The 16,279-nt window shown below is 42.0% G+C and overlaps 1 protein-coding gene across 1 annotated transcript; it reads left to right on the top strand.

Moving 5' to 3' along the window:
- The first annotated feature begins 7,679 nt into the window (after positions 1-7,679).
- On the top strand, positions 7,680-13,061 carry LOC136418959 (uncharacterized). Its single transcript, XM_066405166.1, has 2 exons — positions 7,680-11,790; positions 12,451-13,061. Exons 1-2 carry the CDS (start codon positions 7,680-7,682, stop codon positions 13,059-13,061), a joined length of 4,722 nt encoding a protein of 1,573 aa, XP_066261263.1.
- The last annotated feature ends 3,218 nt before the right edge of the window (positions 13,062-16,279 follow it).

Below are 16,279 nucleotides of genomic sequence, written 5' to 3'. Positions count from 1 at the left end.
AATTTTGAGTGGTCACTCGGCCGAATCGGACCAGAAATTTCCGAGCGCGGAGCGTGCAAACTTTTAATAATTAACCGGTTTATTTGAGGTATGTGGATTTTTGTCTCAGGAATTCATCGAAATAGTCCCACGACTGATCCCACCGTTGGATAGAGCTTGTCTAGAGGAACATTTTGAGTGGTCACTCGGCCGAATCGGACCAGGAATTTCCGAGCGCGGAGCGTGCAAACTTTTAATAATTAACCGGTTTATTTGAGGTATGTGTATTTCTATCTCCGGAATTCATCAAAATAGTCCCACGACTGATCGCTCCGTTGGATAGAGCTTGTCTAAAGGAACATTTTGAGTGGTCACACGGCCGAATCGGACCAGAAATTTCCGAGCGCGGAGCGTGTAAACTTTTGATAATTACCCGGTTTATTTGACGTGTGTGAATTTTTTTCTCAGGAATTCATCAAAATAGTCCCACGACTGATCGCACCGTTGGATAGAGCTTGTCTAGAGGAACATTTTGAGTGGTCACACGGCCGAATCGGACCAGGAATTTCCGAGCGCGGAGCGTGCAAACTTTTAATAATTACCCGGTATATTTGAAGTATGTGTATTTCTATCTCCGGAATTCATCAAAATAGTCCCACGACTGATCGCACCGTTGGATGGAGCTTGTCTAGAGGAACATTTTGAGTGGTCACTCGGCCGAATCGGACCAGAAATTTCCGAGCGCGGAGCGTGCAAACTTTTAATAATTCACCGGTTTATTTGAGGTATGTGGATTTTTGTCTCAGGAATTCATCAAAATAGTCCCACGACTGATCCCACCGTTGGATAGAGCTTGTCTAGAGGAACATTTTGAGTGGTCACTCGGCCGAATCGGACCAGGAATTTCCGAGCGCGGAGCGTGCAAACTTTTAATAATTACCCGGTATATTTGAAGTATGTGTATTTCTATCTCCGGAATTCATCAAAATAGTCCCACGACTGATCGCACCGTTGGATAGAGCTTGTCTAGAGGAACATTTTGAGGGGTCACTCGGCCGAATCGGACCAGGAATTTCCGAGCGCGGAGCGTGCAAACTTTTGATAATTAACCGGTTTATTTGAGGTATGTGTATTTCTATCTCCGGAATTCATCAAAATAGTCCCCCGACTGATCGCACCGTTGGATAGAGCTTGTCTAGGGGAACATTTTGAGTGGTCACTCGGCCGAATCGGACCAGGAATTTCCGAGCGCGGAGCGTGCAAACTTTTAATAATTACCCGGTATATTTGACGTATGTGTATTTCTATCTCCGGAATTCATCAAAATAGTCCCACGACTGATCGCACCGTTGGATAGAGCTTGTCTAGAGGAACATTTTGAGGGGTCACTCGGCCGAATCGGACCAGAAATTTCCGAGCGCGGAGCGTGCAAACTTTTGATAATTAACCGGTTTATTTGAGGTATGTGTATTTCTATCTCCGGAATTCATCAAAATAGTCCCCCGACTGATCGCACCGTTGGATAGAGCTTGTCTAGGGGAACATTTTGAGTGGTCACTCGGCCGAATCGGACCAGGAATTTCCGAGCGCGGAGCGTGCAAACTTTTAATAATTAACCGGTTTATTTGAGGTATGTGGATTTTTGTCTCAGGAATTCATCAAAATAGTCCCACGACTGATCCCACCGTTGGATAGAGCTTGTCTACAGGAACATTTTGAGTGGTCACTCGGCCGAATCGGACCAGGAATTTCCGAGCGCGGAGCGTGCAAACTTTTAATAATTAACCGGTTTATTTGAGGTATGTGGATTTTTTTCTCAGGAATTCATCAAAATAGTCCCACGACTGATCGCACCGTTGGATAGAGCTTGTCTAGAGGAACATTTTGAGTGGTCACTCGGCCGAATCGGACCAGAAATTTCCGAGCGCGGAGCGTGCAAACTTTTAATAATTCACCGGTTTATTTGAGGTATGTGGATTTTTGTCTCAGGAATTCATCAAAATAGTCCCACGACTGATCCCACCGTTAGATAGAGCTTGTCTAGAGGAACATTTTGAGTGGTCACTCGGCCGAATCGGACCAGGAATTTCCGAGCGCGGAGCGTGCAAACTTTTAATAATTACCCGGTATATTTGAAGTATGTGTATTTCTATCTCCGGAATTCATCAAAATAGTCCCACGACTGATCGCACCGTTGGATAGAGCTTGTCTAGAGGAACATTTTGAGTGGTCACTCGGCCGAATCGGACCAGAAATTTCCGAGCGCGGAGCGTGCAAACTTTTAATAATTCACCGGTTTATTTGAGGTATGTGGATTTTTGTCTCAGGAATTCATCAAAATAGTCCCACGACTGATCCCACCGTTGGATAGAGCTTGTCTAGAGGAACATTTTGAGTGGTCACTCGGCCGAATCGGACCAGGAATTTCCGAGCGCGGAGCGTGCAAACTTTTAATAATTACCCGGTATATTTGACGTATGTGTATTTCTATCTCCGGAATTCATCAAAATAGTCCCACGACTGATCCCACCGTTGGATAGAGCTTGTCTAAAGGAACATTTTGAGTGGTCACACGGCCGAATCGGACCAGGAATTTCCGAGCGCGGAGCGTGCAAACTTTTAATAATTACCCGGTATATTTGAAGTATGTGTATTTCTATCTCCGGAATTCATCAAAATAGTCCCACGACTGATCGCACCGTTGGATAGAGCTTGTCTAGAGGAAAATTTTGAGTGGTCACTCGGCCGAATCGGACCAGGAATTTCCGAGCGCGGAGCGTGCAAACTTTTAATAATTACCCGGTATATTTGAGGTATGTGTATTTCTATCTCCGGAATTCATCAAAATAGTCCCACGACTGATCCCACCGTTGGATAGAGCTTGTCTAGAGGAACATTTTGAGTGGTCACACGGCCGAATCGGACCAGGAATTTCCGAGCGCGGAGCGTGCAAACTTTTAATAATTACCCGGTATATTTGACGTATGTGTATTTCTATCTCCGGAATTCATCAAAATAGTCCCACGACTGATCGCACCGTTGGATAGAGCTTGTCTAGAGGAACATTTTGAGGGGTCACTCGGCCGAATCGGACCAGAAATTTCCGAGCGCGGAGCGTGCAAACTTTTGATAATTAACCGGTTTATTTGAGGTATGTGTATTTCTATCTCCGGAATTCATCAAAATAGTCCCCCGACTGATCGCACCGTTGGATAGAGCTTGTCTAGGGGAACATTTTGAGTGGTCACTCGGCCGAATCGGACCAGGAATTTCCGAGCGCGGAGCGTGCAAACTTTTAATAATTAACCGGTTTATTTGAGGTATGTGGATTTTTGTCTCAGGAATTCATCAAAATAGTCCCACGACTGATCCCACCGTTGGATAGAGCTTGTCTACAGGAACATTTTGAGTGGTCACTCGGCCGAATCGGACCAGGAATTTCCGAGCGCGGAGCGTGCAAACTTTTAATAATTAACCGGTTTATTTGAGGTATGTGGATTTTTTTCTCAGGAATTCATCAAAATAGTCCCACGACTGATCGCACCGTTGGATAGAGCTTGTCTAGAGGAACATTTTGAGTGGTCACTCGGCCGAATCGGACCAGAAATTTCCGAGCGCGGAGCGTGCAAACTTTTAATAATTCACCGGTTTATTTGAGGTATGTGGATTTTTGTCTCAGGAATTCATCAAAATAGTCCCACGACTGATCCCACCGTTAGATAGAGCTTGTCTAGAGGAACATTTTGAGTGGTCACTCGGCCGAATCGGACCAGGAATTTCCGAGCGCGGAGCGTGCAAACTTTTAATAATTACCCGGTATATTTGAAGTATGTGTATTTCTATCTCCGGAATTCATCAAAATAGTCCCACGACTGATCGCACCGTTGGATAGAGCTTGTCTAGAGGAACATTTTGAGTGGTCACTCGGCCGAATCGGACCAGAAATTTCCGAGCGCGGAGCGTGCAAACTTTTAATAATTCACCGGTTTATTTGAGGTATGTGGATTTTTGTCTCAGGAATTCATCAAAATAGTCCCACGACTGATCCCACCGTTGGATAGAGCTTGTCTAGAGGAACATTTTGAGTGGTCACTCGGCCGAATCGGACCAGGAATTTCCGAGCGCGGAGCGTGCAAACTTTTAATAATTACCCGGTATATTTGACGTATGTGTATTTCTATCTCCGGAATTCATCAAAATAGTCCCACGACTGATCCCACCGTTGGATAGAGCTTGTCTAAAGGAACATTTTGAGTGGTCACACGGCCGAATCGGACCAGGAATTTCCGAGCGCGGAGCGTGCAAACTTTTAATAATTACCCGGTATATTTGAAGTATGTGTATTTCTATCTCCGGAATTCATCAAAATAGTCCCACGACTGATCGCACCTTTGGATAGAGCTTGTCTAGAGGAAAATTTTGAGTGGTCACTCGGCCGAATCGGACCAGGAATTTCCGAGCGCGGAGCGTGCAAACTTTTAATAATTACCCGGTATATTTGAGGTATGTGTATTTCTATCTCCGGAATTCATCAAAATAGTCCCACGACTGATCCCACCGTTGGATAGAGCTTGTCTAGAGGAACATTTTGAGTGGTCACTCGGCCGAATCGGACCAGGAATTTCCGAGCGCGGAGCGTGCAAACTTTTAATAATTACCCGGTATATTTGAGGTATGTGTATTTCTATCTCCGGAATTCATCAAAATAGTCCCACGACTGATCGCACCGTTGGATAGAGCTTGTCTAGAGGAACATTTTGAGTGGTCACTCGGCCGAATCGGACCAGGAATTTCCGAGCGCGGAGCGTGCAAACTTTTAATAATTACCCGGTATATTTGACGTATGTGTATTTCAATCTCCGGAATTCATCAAAATAGTCCCACGACTGATCGCACCGTTGGATAGAGCTTGTCTAGAGGAACATTTTGAGTGGTCACACGGCCGAATCGGACCAGGAATTTCCGAGCGCGGAGCGTGCAAACTTTTAATAATTAACCGGTTTATTTGAGGTATGTGGATTTTTCTCTCAGGAATTCATCAAAATAGTCCCACGACTGATCGCACCGTTGGATAGAGCTTGTCTAGAGGAATATTTTGAGTGGTCACTCGGCCGAATCGGACCAGGAATTTCCGAGCGCGGAGCGTGCAAACTTTTAATAATTACCCGGTATATTTGACGTATGTGTATTTCTATCTCCGGAATTCATCAAAATAGTCCCACGACTGATCGCACCGTTGGATAGAGCTTGTCTAGAGGAACATTTTGAGGGGTCACTCGGCCGAATCGGACCAGAAATTTCCGAGCGCGGAGCGTGCAAACTTTTGATAATTAACCGGTTTATTTGAGGTATGTGTATTTCTATCTCCGGAATTCATCAAAATAGTCCCCCGACTGATCGCACCGTTGGATAGAGCTTGTCTAGGGGAACATTTTGAGTGGTCACTCGGCCGAATCGGACCAGGAATTTCCGAGCGCGGAGCGTGCAAACTTTTAATAATTAACCGGTTTATTTGAGGTATGTGGATTTTTGTCTCAGGAATTCATCAAAATAGTCCCACGACTGATCCCACCGTTGGATAGAGCTTGTCTACAGGAACATTTTGAGTGGTCACACGGCCGAATCGGACCAGGAATTTCCGAGCGCGGAGCGTGCAAACTTTTAATAATTACCCGGTATATTTGAAGTATGTGTATTTCTATCTCCGGAATTCATCAAAATAGTCCCACGACTGATCGCACCGTTGGATAGAGCTTGTCTAGAGGAAAATTTTGAGTGGTCACTCGGCCGAATCGGACCAGAAATTTCCGAGCGCGGAGCGTGCAAACTTTTAATAATTAACCGGTTTATTTGAGGTATGTGGATTTTTGTCTCAGGAATTCATCGAAATAGTCCCACGACTGATCCCACCGTAGGATAGAGCTTGTCTAAAGGAACATTTTGAGTGGTCACTCGGCCGAATCGGACCAGAAATTTCCGAGCGCGGAGCGTGCAAACTTTTAATAATTAACCGGTTTATTTGAGGTATGTGGATTTTTGTCTCAGGAATTCATCAAAATAGTCCCACGACTGATCCCACCGTTGGATAGAGCTTGTCTAAAGGAACATTTTGAGTGGTCACACGGCCGAATCGGACCAGAAATTTCCGAGCGCGGAGCGTGTAAACTTTTGATAATTACCCGGTTTATTTGACGTGTGTGAATTTTTTTCTCAGGAATTCATCAAAATAGTCCCACGACTGATCGCACCGTTGGATAGAGCTTGTCTAGAGGAACATTTTGAGTGGTCACACGGCCGAATCGGACCAGGAATTTCCGAGCGCGGAGCGTGCAAACTTTTAATAATTACCCGGTATATTTGAAGTATGTGTATTTCTATCTGTTAGGGCTTGTGTAGGGGACAGAATTCCCGTTAATTAATTTAATGTATTAGTTCGATAAGTTGTATTCTTCATAAGCCTAGTATTAAATGTGTGACTAGTATGTAAGAAATCCGTGTGCTACGCCTATGGACATTACTCGTTTCTCTTGCCACTTTGTCCGTATGACCAGATGTTGATTCGCATTTTGTTTGATCTTAGACTAACTGTGTAATAAAACTCCTCGCCGACCTTTTGTGCGTACTAGAATTTAGACACGTTCTCGATGCTGGTCATAAACGCCCTCCAATAAAACCCAATTATATTGTTAAAGTTAGGCAAGTCACAAGGACAAATCTAGAAGAAGCGCCGATGATGACCTCTTAGTTTCTGGTACGCCTATGTACGGTTACCATTAACTTTAGTATTTAAGATTTTGCAAGAAGAAAAATCTCTCTCTTCTTGTGCGTCTCCGTCGACCCTTAACTCCGTACTTTGCACGTTACTCGTACGCGATTACTTTACACACGGTTCCTATACACGGTTAATTACTACACTAATTAACTTGTCACGAAAAGTTGTTATTTCTTTGCTACATTACTCGAAGTTGTTAGTGAATAATAAACCTTTGTTACCGTTAGAAAAGGGTTTTGTTTTCATTTGCACGAACACGGTGTCTCTGAGACCGCGAACTCAGGGTGGTCCTTCGCAAGCATCCAGTCCATTGCTTACTAGACGTATCAAGAATTAGGCCATGTCTAATCAACATCTTGGTACCACGATCCACGAATAAACAGTTTGGTCCTTCGAGCCGGATCAACATTTTTGGTCCTACGAGCCGGATCAACATTTTTGGTCCTTCGAGCCGGATTAAACATTTTTGGTCCTTCGAGCCGGATTAAACATTTTTGGTCCTTCGAGCCGGATTGAACATTTTTGGTCACTTCGAACCGGATATCACGGGACTGGATCAGAACCTGTGGAACATAGGACATCGAAAGCGGAATAAGGAGTAGAACGGTGGATCCCAAGGAGAGCAAGAAACAATCCCGGTGAGTCATTTCCTTTTTATCACGATTTTTCCTCTTTGAATTTGCATAACCTCATAATCCCGATTCCCATTTGATACTTTAAATGGTCGTTAGTTGTATGAGATTGATACGACTTATTTACTTTGGTTTATGCTCGATTTATGCACATTAAAGAAGTCGAAACTAGTTAATTTCTCCAGTAGTACTTCTGTTTGAATCGCGTAAATTGATTTATTTTAACGCCACGTTATCAATAGTAGTTAAAAATGACCACTAGAGCTCAAAAAGAAAAAATTTCAAAACGATCCGAAATGGAACTAGGCTCAGCAGAGTCTCTTAGCGAGAACGATGAATTTAGAGAACTTTTGCACGCTCGCAGAATTTTAACTAAACGTTTATCCCGTTTTGAACAGTACCTTCGTGAAAACAGAGATATTCAAGAAACAGTTCAATTAGAAATCCGCCTCAAGAACGTGGAGGAGGACTATAATCAGTTCGATAAAGTACAATCTCGTCTAGAATTTTTAAGCTTAAACGAAGAAGAACAACGGATTGAAATCGAATCAGCCTACTTTAATTTAATTTCAGAATTAAAGCAGTTAATAAATTCAATTAGCAAAAATCAAAATAGTACTAATACTCATTTAGGAAAACAAAATTCACCAAGAGGTCTAGGAAAATTACCGGATTTAGGCTTACGTTCATTTTATGGCAATTATGAAACTTGGTTCAGTTTCAAAAACATATTTGATTCCTTAGTCCATAGCAGAACCGACTTGAGTGAAACAGAAAAATTGTTATATCTAAAATTATGTTGTAAAGGCGATGCGCTAAATCTCATAGACTCTCTCGACATAACTCCCGATAATTATACAATCGCTTTAAATCTGTTACAAAAAAGATACGAGAATAAAAAGGCAGTTATTAACATTCACGCTAAAGGTTTAGTTCTTAATTTACCAAACGCGAATAAAGGATCATCTGTAAATATTAGAAAATTAATAGATGCAGTTCAGCAACATAAATCATCATTAGGAAAATTAAAATTACCCGTGGATCAATGGGATGTTTTGTTGATACCGATAATATTAAACAAACTGGATGATAGTACTAATCAGGAGTGGGAGCGGAAACAATGTAATACTGAATTGCCGACTGTTGATCAATTAATGGAATTTTTAACCGAAAAATGTCGTTCGTTGGAAGCGGTTCGCGGCTTCTCAACCGTACATTCAAATAAACATGATAGGGATAGAATGCAAAACAAAGGCCACGAGAAAAGAAACGAATCACATCAGTTTAAGAATTATTCGTATTCTTTGACCGAAAAAATCAATAAGTGTTACATCTGTACTGAAAATCATTTCATTCATCAATGTCCTCGTTTTATCCAATTATCAGTGTCGGACAAATATAACGAAATTCGAAGACATAAATTGTGTAGCAACTGTTTACGTCCAGGGCATCTGAAACAGGAATGTAGATCAAGAGGATGCAAAAAATGCAACCAAAAACATAATAGCACGTTACATATAGAGAAACGTTCAGGAAGTGAACATGTTCAAAATTCTAGCAACAGCAGCACTAATGAACCTTCCTCATCATCAACTGAACATGAATCATCGATCAGTTCTCCATCTAATCCTTCGGCTCACGATGTATTGAGAAGGTATGGAGAATCCAAACAATCTACAGTTTTAACAATCGGCCAAAGTAACGCGGTCACGTACGATACGGAAAACAATCCTTTGGCATTATCATCGTTAGGTATTGATAAAAATCAAGTACTACTATCTACGGCTACCATTCTCATCTCAGACAGAAAAGGAAATTGGCATAAATGCAATGCCTTACTCGAGTGCGGAAGCCAGTCAAATTTAATGACAGAAAACTTCTGCAGAAAGTTAAACTTAAGTCCCCAAACAATTGACCTTTCATTATCAGGTATCAGTCAAATTGTCACAAAGATTAATCAGCGAGTGCACACGAAAATAAAATCCAGGTTCAACCAATATGAATCTAACATAGCATTTTTGGTTTTGCCCATTCTTACCGAAAATCTACCCTCATTTAGATTTCCCAGTTCGGTACTTCAAATTCCAACAAATATCAATCTAGCTGATGAAAAATTTAATGAACCAAAACAAATTGATGTTTTATTAGGGGTAGATATATTTTATAATCTATTAGGTTCGGGTAAACTTAAATTAGGAAAGGGATTGCCAATGTTACAAGAAACCTCTTTAGGCTGGGTAATATCGGGCAATTTAATATGCAGAGAATCTCAAAGTCGGAAAGTAGTGTGCAACCTTGCGACTAGTATTTCAAATAAAACATTAAATGATTCGTTGACGAAATTCTGGCAGATTGAAGAGTTTGAAAATGTTAAATTCCTATCAAAGGAAGAAAATTATTGTGAGGAATATTTTAATCAAACTACAACCCGCGACATGGACAACAGTTTTGTCGTAAGGTATCCGTTCAATAATCAAACAGATTTTAGTCTGGGTGACTCCAAATCGAATGCCCTAAAACGGTTAACAAATGTAGAGAAAAGGTTAGAAAAGGACAAGGACCTCAAGAAGCAGTACGTAGAATTTATGACGGAATATGAGAACTTAGGCCACATGACGCTTCAAGGACCCATTGAAAAGGACATCTCTATTCCAAACAATTCTTATTTTTTACCCCACAGTGCGGTACTAAAGAATTCTATTACCACGAAGTGTCGCGTCGTTTTTGATGCAAGCTGCAAAACAAGTTTAGGAATTTCCCTGAATGACACGCTTTTGGTAGGACCAGTAGTACAAGATGACTTGTACTCAATTTTGATACGTCTAAGACTTCGCAAAATTGTTTTGAGCGCGGACATCAAAATGATGTACCGATGTATAAAAATTCATGAGGAAGAACGTAACTTCCAAAAGATACTATGGCGAGCAAATCTTAATGATCCGATTAATGTGTATAAACTCAACACGGTAACGTATGGCACATCGAGTGCACCCTTTCAAGCCACACGTTGCTTGATAGAATTGGCCGAGCGCAACAAAGACAGGTATCCACGAACAGCAGAAATAATTAAACGTTCGTTCTACATGGATGATTTGTTGGTTAGCATTGATTCGGAAACAGATGCATTGCAAATTTATAGGGAACTAGACGATATTTTAAGTCAAGCTAATTTTAAATTGAGAAAATGGTCGTTCAACAGTAGCATAGTTTTAAACAGTATCCTACAAGCAAACAGTAACGAAAATCACGACAATTTAATTCTACCTCATGAAGATAAGCATCTAAAAACTCTTGGAATTAGCTGGGATCCTAAACAAGATACTCTAAAATATTCAGTAAATATTAAATACGAGCCATCCCGTGTTACCAAAAGGACTATTCTTTCAAAAATTTCGCAGATCTTTGACCCGCTTGGGTTGATCGGTCCCGCATTAACTAGGGCCAAGTTAATCATTCAAGCTCTATGGAAATTACATATCGGTTGGGATCAAGCGGTCCCGAATGACCTAAGACAGATTTGGGAGGAATTCTCGAATGAACTGGAGTGCCTCAATGAATACAAGATCGATAGGCTTGTAATTCCAACAAAGACGGCCCATATAAGATTGTACGGATTTTCTGATAGCTCCGAAAAGGCTTACGGAGCCTGTATTTACGTGGCCTCGGAGGATGAGTCAGGTAGTCGCGAATTACGACTGTTGACAGGAAAATCAAGGGTAGCTCCAGCTAAAAAATTGACCTTGCCTCGACTTGAGCTTCTAGCGGCCCACCTTTTAGCCAAACTAATGAATACGGTAAGACAAATTTTAGACATACAAATATCAGACGTACGATACTTCACGGATTCTAGTATTGTTTTGGCATGGTTGAAAATTGATCCTGCTCACCTTAAGACCTTTGTTGCCAATCGAGTGGCAAAAATTAATGAATTGACCAAGATAACGGAGTGGGCTCACGTGCCAAGCAAGGCCAACCCTGCAGATGTAATATCGAGAGGATTGAGCCCAAGGGAATTGCTGGGATGTGATCTTTGGTTTCACGGTCCCGAATTTTTAAAGAAAAACACATCAAGGACGGAAGCGAACTTAGATAGCCATGAGGTTCCCGTCGATGTCTTGCCCGAATTAAAAAATAATCATACCACAGTATATAAAACAACGAGTGTAAATAGCAACAACTACGGACTTAACATTTTTGATAGATTTTCTACCTTCTTCAAACTGCACAGAGTAGTAGGTTACATATGCAGACTTAAAAATCGATGCCGCAAAGTGATGAATAAGTCAACAGCCTTGACAGTTGAAGAATTAAACGAGTCACTGCTTTTATTAGTAAAATTGGTTCAACGGGATAGCTTCGAAAAGGAAATTTCCGACTTATCCAAAAGTAAAAAACTCCCAAGCGAAAGTAAAATTTTGAATCTAAACCCATTTCTCGATTCAGAAGGAATACTTCGAGTCGGGGGACGTTTAATAAATTCACAATTTAATTTTGAACAACAACACCCTATTATATTACCGTATAAACATAAATTCACTGACTTGATAATACAGAATGAGCATATGAAACATCTCCACGCGGGAGTTCAAAACTTGCTTTCGATAATTCGCCTCAGATTTTGGATAATAAACGGAAAAAATGCAGTTAAACGTAACCTTAGTAGATGTATAAGATGTTTTAGAGTAAAACCGAAACCTTCGAAATTTTTAATGGGTTCCCTTCCGACCGCAAGGGTACCGCCTTCACGACCTTTTTCAAATTGCGGAATCGATTATGCAGGGCCTATACTCATAAAGGAGGGTACGCTGCGTAGAGCCAAATCCGTAAAAACTTACATATGCATTTTTGTTTGTTTTGCCACGCGTGCAGTACATATCGAACTGGTTAAAGATCTTTCGACCGATAGCTTTTTGAATGCTTTGGAAAGGTTCTGTTCCAGACGAGGAAAACCAACAAACATACATTCAGACAATGGTTCTAACTTTGTAGGGGCCAATAATTATTTTATCGAACTCTATAACTTAATAAATAATGAATCACACATTAACGCCACAACTACATTTTTAGCCAATCATTTGATAAAGTGGCATTTCATACCCGCGCGTAGTGCCCATATGGGAGGATTGTGGGAGGCGGCGGTGAAATCGACTAAGTTTCATCTTCGCCGCGTCTTAGGTGAATCATCTCTAACATACGAAGAGATGTACACCCTATTAGTAAAAATCGAAGCTTGTCTCAACTCGCGACCACTAATGCCAATCTCAAACGACATAAACGACTATGCACCCTTAACTCCCGCGCATTTCCTTATTGGTGACTCGTTGGCAAGTTTACCACAACCCGACTACCAGAACGCCGTTATCTCTCGCTTATCTCATTACGAACGACTTCAACAACTCCAGCAGCATTTTTGGAATAGTTGGTCCAGAGACTATTTGACAAATTTGCAAACTCGATGTAAATGGAAGAACACTGTAGATAAAACCATAGATATTGGAGCATTAGTTTTACTGGTGGAACACAATACTGCCCCACTGCGCTGGATTTTAGCTCGAGTTGTCGAACTCCACGAAGGAAAGGATCATGTGATACGTGTAGTGTCAGTGCGCTTACCCAGTGGAACTATATCGCGAAGATCATTGTCGAAAATATGCCCATTGCCCATGAATAACAAATAACTCTTTGTAAATAATTTAAAAGGTAACGACCTTTTAACGGGGCCGGCATGTTAGGGCTTGTGTAGGGGACAGAATTCCCGTTAATTAATTTAATGTATTAGTTCGATAAGTTGTATTCTTCATAAGCCTAGTATTAAATGTGTGACTAGTATGTAAGAAATCCGTGTGCTACGCCTATGGACATTACTCGTTTCTCTTGCCACTTTGTCCGTATGACCAGATGTTGATTCGCATTTTGTTTGATCTTAGACTAACTGTGTAATAAAACTCCTCGCCGACCTTTTGTGCGTACTAGAATTTAGACACGTTCTCGATGCTGGTCATAAACGCCCTCCAATAAAACCCAATTATATTGTTAAAGTTAGGCAAGTCACAAGGACAAATCTAGAAGAAGCGCCGATGATGACCTCTTAGTTTCTGGTACGCCTATGTACGGTTACCATTAACTTTAGTATTTAAGATTTTGCAAGAAGAAAAATCTCTCTCTTCTTGTGCGTCTCCGTCGACCCTTAACTCCGTACTTTGCACGTTACTCGTACGCGATTACTTTACACACGGTTCCTATACACGGTTAATTACTACACTAATTAACTTGTCACGAAAAGTTGTTATTTCTTTGCTACATTACTCGAAGTTGTTAGTGAATAATAAACCTTTGTTACCGTTAGAAAAGGGTTTTGTTTTCATTTGCACGAACACGGTGTCTCTGAGACCGCGAACTCAGGGTGGTCCTTCGCAAGCATCCAGTCCATTGCTTACTAGACGTATCAAGAATTAGGCCATGTCTAATCAACATCTTGGTACCACGATCCACGAATAAACAGTTTGGTCCTTCGAGCCGGATCAACATTTTTGGTCCTACGAGCCGGATCAACATTTTTGGTCCTTCGAGCCGGATTAAACACTATCTCCGGAATTCATCAAAATAGTCCCACGACTGATCGCACCGTTGGATGGAGCTTGTCTAGAGGAACATTTTGAGTGGTCACTCGGCCGAATCGGACCAGAAATTTCCGAGCGCGGAGCGTGCAAACTTTTAATAATTCACCGGTTTATTTGAGGTATGTGGATTTTTGTCTCAGGAATTCATCGAAATAGTCCCACGACTGATCCCACCGTTGGATAGAGCTTGTCTAGAGGAACATTTTGAGTGGTCACTCGGCCGAATCGGACCAGGAATTTCCGAGCGCGGAGCGTGCAAACTTTTAATAATTACCCGGTATATTTGACGTATGTGTATTTCTATCTCCGGAATTCATCAAAATAGTCCCACGACTGATCCCACCGTTGGATAGAGCTTGTCTAGAGGAACATTTTGAGTGGTCACACGGCCGAATCGGACCAGGAATTTCCGAGCGCGGAGCGTGCAAACTTTTAATAATTACCCGGTATATTTGAAGTATGTGTATTTCTATCTCCGGAATTCATCAAAATAGTCCCACGACTGATCGCACCGTTGGATAGAGCTTGTCTAGAGGAACATTTTGAGTGGTCACTCGGCCGAATCGGACCAGAAATTTCCGAGCGCGGAGCGTGCAAACTTTTAATAATTCACCGGTTTATTTGAGGTATGTGGATTTTTGTCTCAGGAATTCATCAAAATAGTCCCACGACTGATCCCACCGTTGGATAGAGCTTGTCTAGAGGAACATTTTGAGTGGTCACTCGGCCGAATCGGACCAGGAATTTCCGAGCGCGGAGCGTGCAAACTTTTAATAATTACCCGGTATATTTGAAGTATGTGTATTTCTTTCTCCGGAATTCATCAAAATAGTCCCACGACTGATCGCACCGTTGGATAGAGCTTGTCTAGAGGAAAATTTTGAGTGGTCACTCGGCCGAATCGGACCAGAAATTTCCGAGCGCGGAGCGTGCAAACTTTTAATAATTAACCGGTTTATTTGAGGTATGTGGATTTTTGTCTCAGGAATTCATCAAAATAGTCCCACGACTGATCCCACCGTTGGATAGAGCTTGTCTAGAGGAACATTTTGAGTGGTCACTCGGCCGAATCGGACCAGGAATTTCCGAGCGCGGAGCGTGCAAACTTTTAATAATTAACCGGTTAATTTGAGGTATGTGGATTTTTGTCTCAGGAATTCATCAAAATAGTCCCACGACTGATCCCACCGTTGGATAGAGCTTGTCTAGAGGAACATTTTGAGTGGTCACTCGGCCGAATCGGACCAGGAATTTCCGAGCGCGGAGCGTGCAAACTTTTAATAATTAACCGGTTTATTTGAGGTATGTGGATTTTTGTCTCAGGAATTCATCGAAATAGTCCCACGACTGATCCCACCGTTGGATAGAGCTTGTCTAGAGGAACATTTTGAGTGGTCACTCGGCCGAATCGGACCAGGAATTTCCGAGCGCGGAGCGTGCAAACTTTTAATAATTACCCGGTATATTTGAAGTATGTGTATTTCTATCTCCGGAATTCATCAAAATAGTCCCACGACTGATCGCACCGTTGGATAGAGCTTGTCTAGAGGAAAATTTTGAGTGGTCACTCGGCCGAATCGGACCAGAAATTTCCGAGCGCGGAGCGTGCAAACTTTTAATAATTAACCGGATTATTTGAGGTATGTGGATTTTTGTCTCAGGAATTCATCAAAATAGTCCCACGACTGATCCCACCGTTGGATAGAGCTTGTCTAGAGGAACATTTTGAGTGGTCACTCGGCCGAATCGGACCAGGAATTTCCGAGCGCGGAGCGTGCAAACTTTTAATAATTACCCGGTATATTTGAGGTATGTGTATTTCTATCTCCGGAATTCATCAAAATAGTCCCACGACTGATCGCACCGTTGGATAGAGCTTGTCTAGAGGAACATTTTGAGTGGTCACTCGGCCGAATCGGACCAGGAATTTCCGAGCGCGGAGCGTGCAAACTTTTAATAATTACCCGGTATATTTGACGTATGTGTATTTCAATCTCCGGAATTCATCAAAATAGTCCCACGACTGATCGCACCGTTGGATAGAGCTTGTCTAGAGGAACATTTTGAGTGGTCACACGGCCGAATCGGACCAGGAATTTCCGAGCGCGGAGCGTGCAAACTTTTAATAATTAACCGGTTTATTTGAGGTATGTGGATTTTTCTCTCAGGAATTCATCAAAATAGTCCCACGACTGATCGCACCGTTGGATAGAGCTTGTCTAGAGGAACATTTTGAGGGGTCACTCGGCCGAATCGGACCAGAAATTTCCGAGCGC

This window comes from Euwallacea similis, unplaced genomic scaffold (genome assembly GCF_039881205.1).
Source record: "Euwallacea similis isolate ESF13 unplaced genomic scaffold, ESF131.1 scaffold_51, whole genome shotgun sequence".
In the NCBI taxonomy this organism is placed as follows: domain Eukaryota; kingdom Metazoa; phylum Arthropoda; class Insecta; order Coleoptera; family Curculionidae; genus Euwallacea; species Euwallacea similis.
Note: the sequence above shows the minus strand (reverse complement) of the source record. Positions and strands in the feature narration are given on the sequence as shown.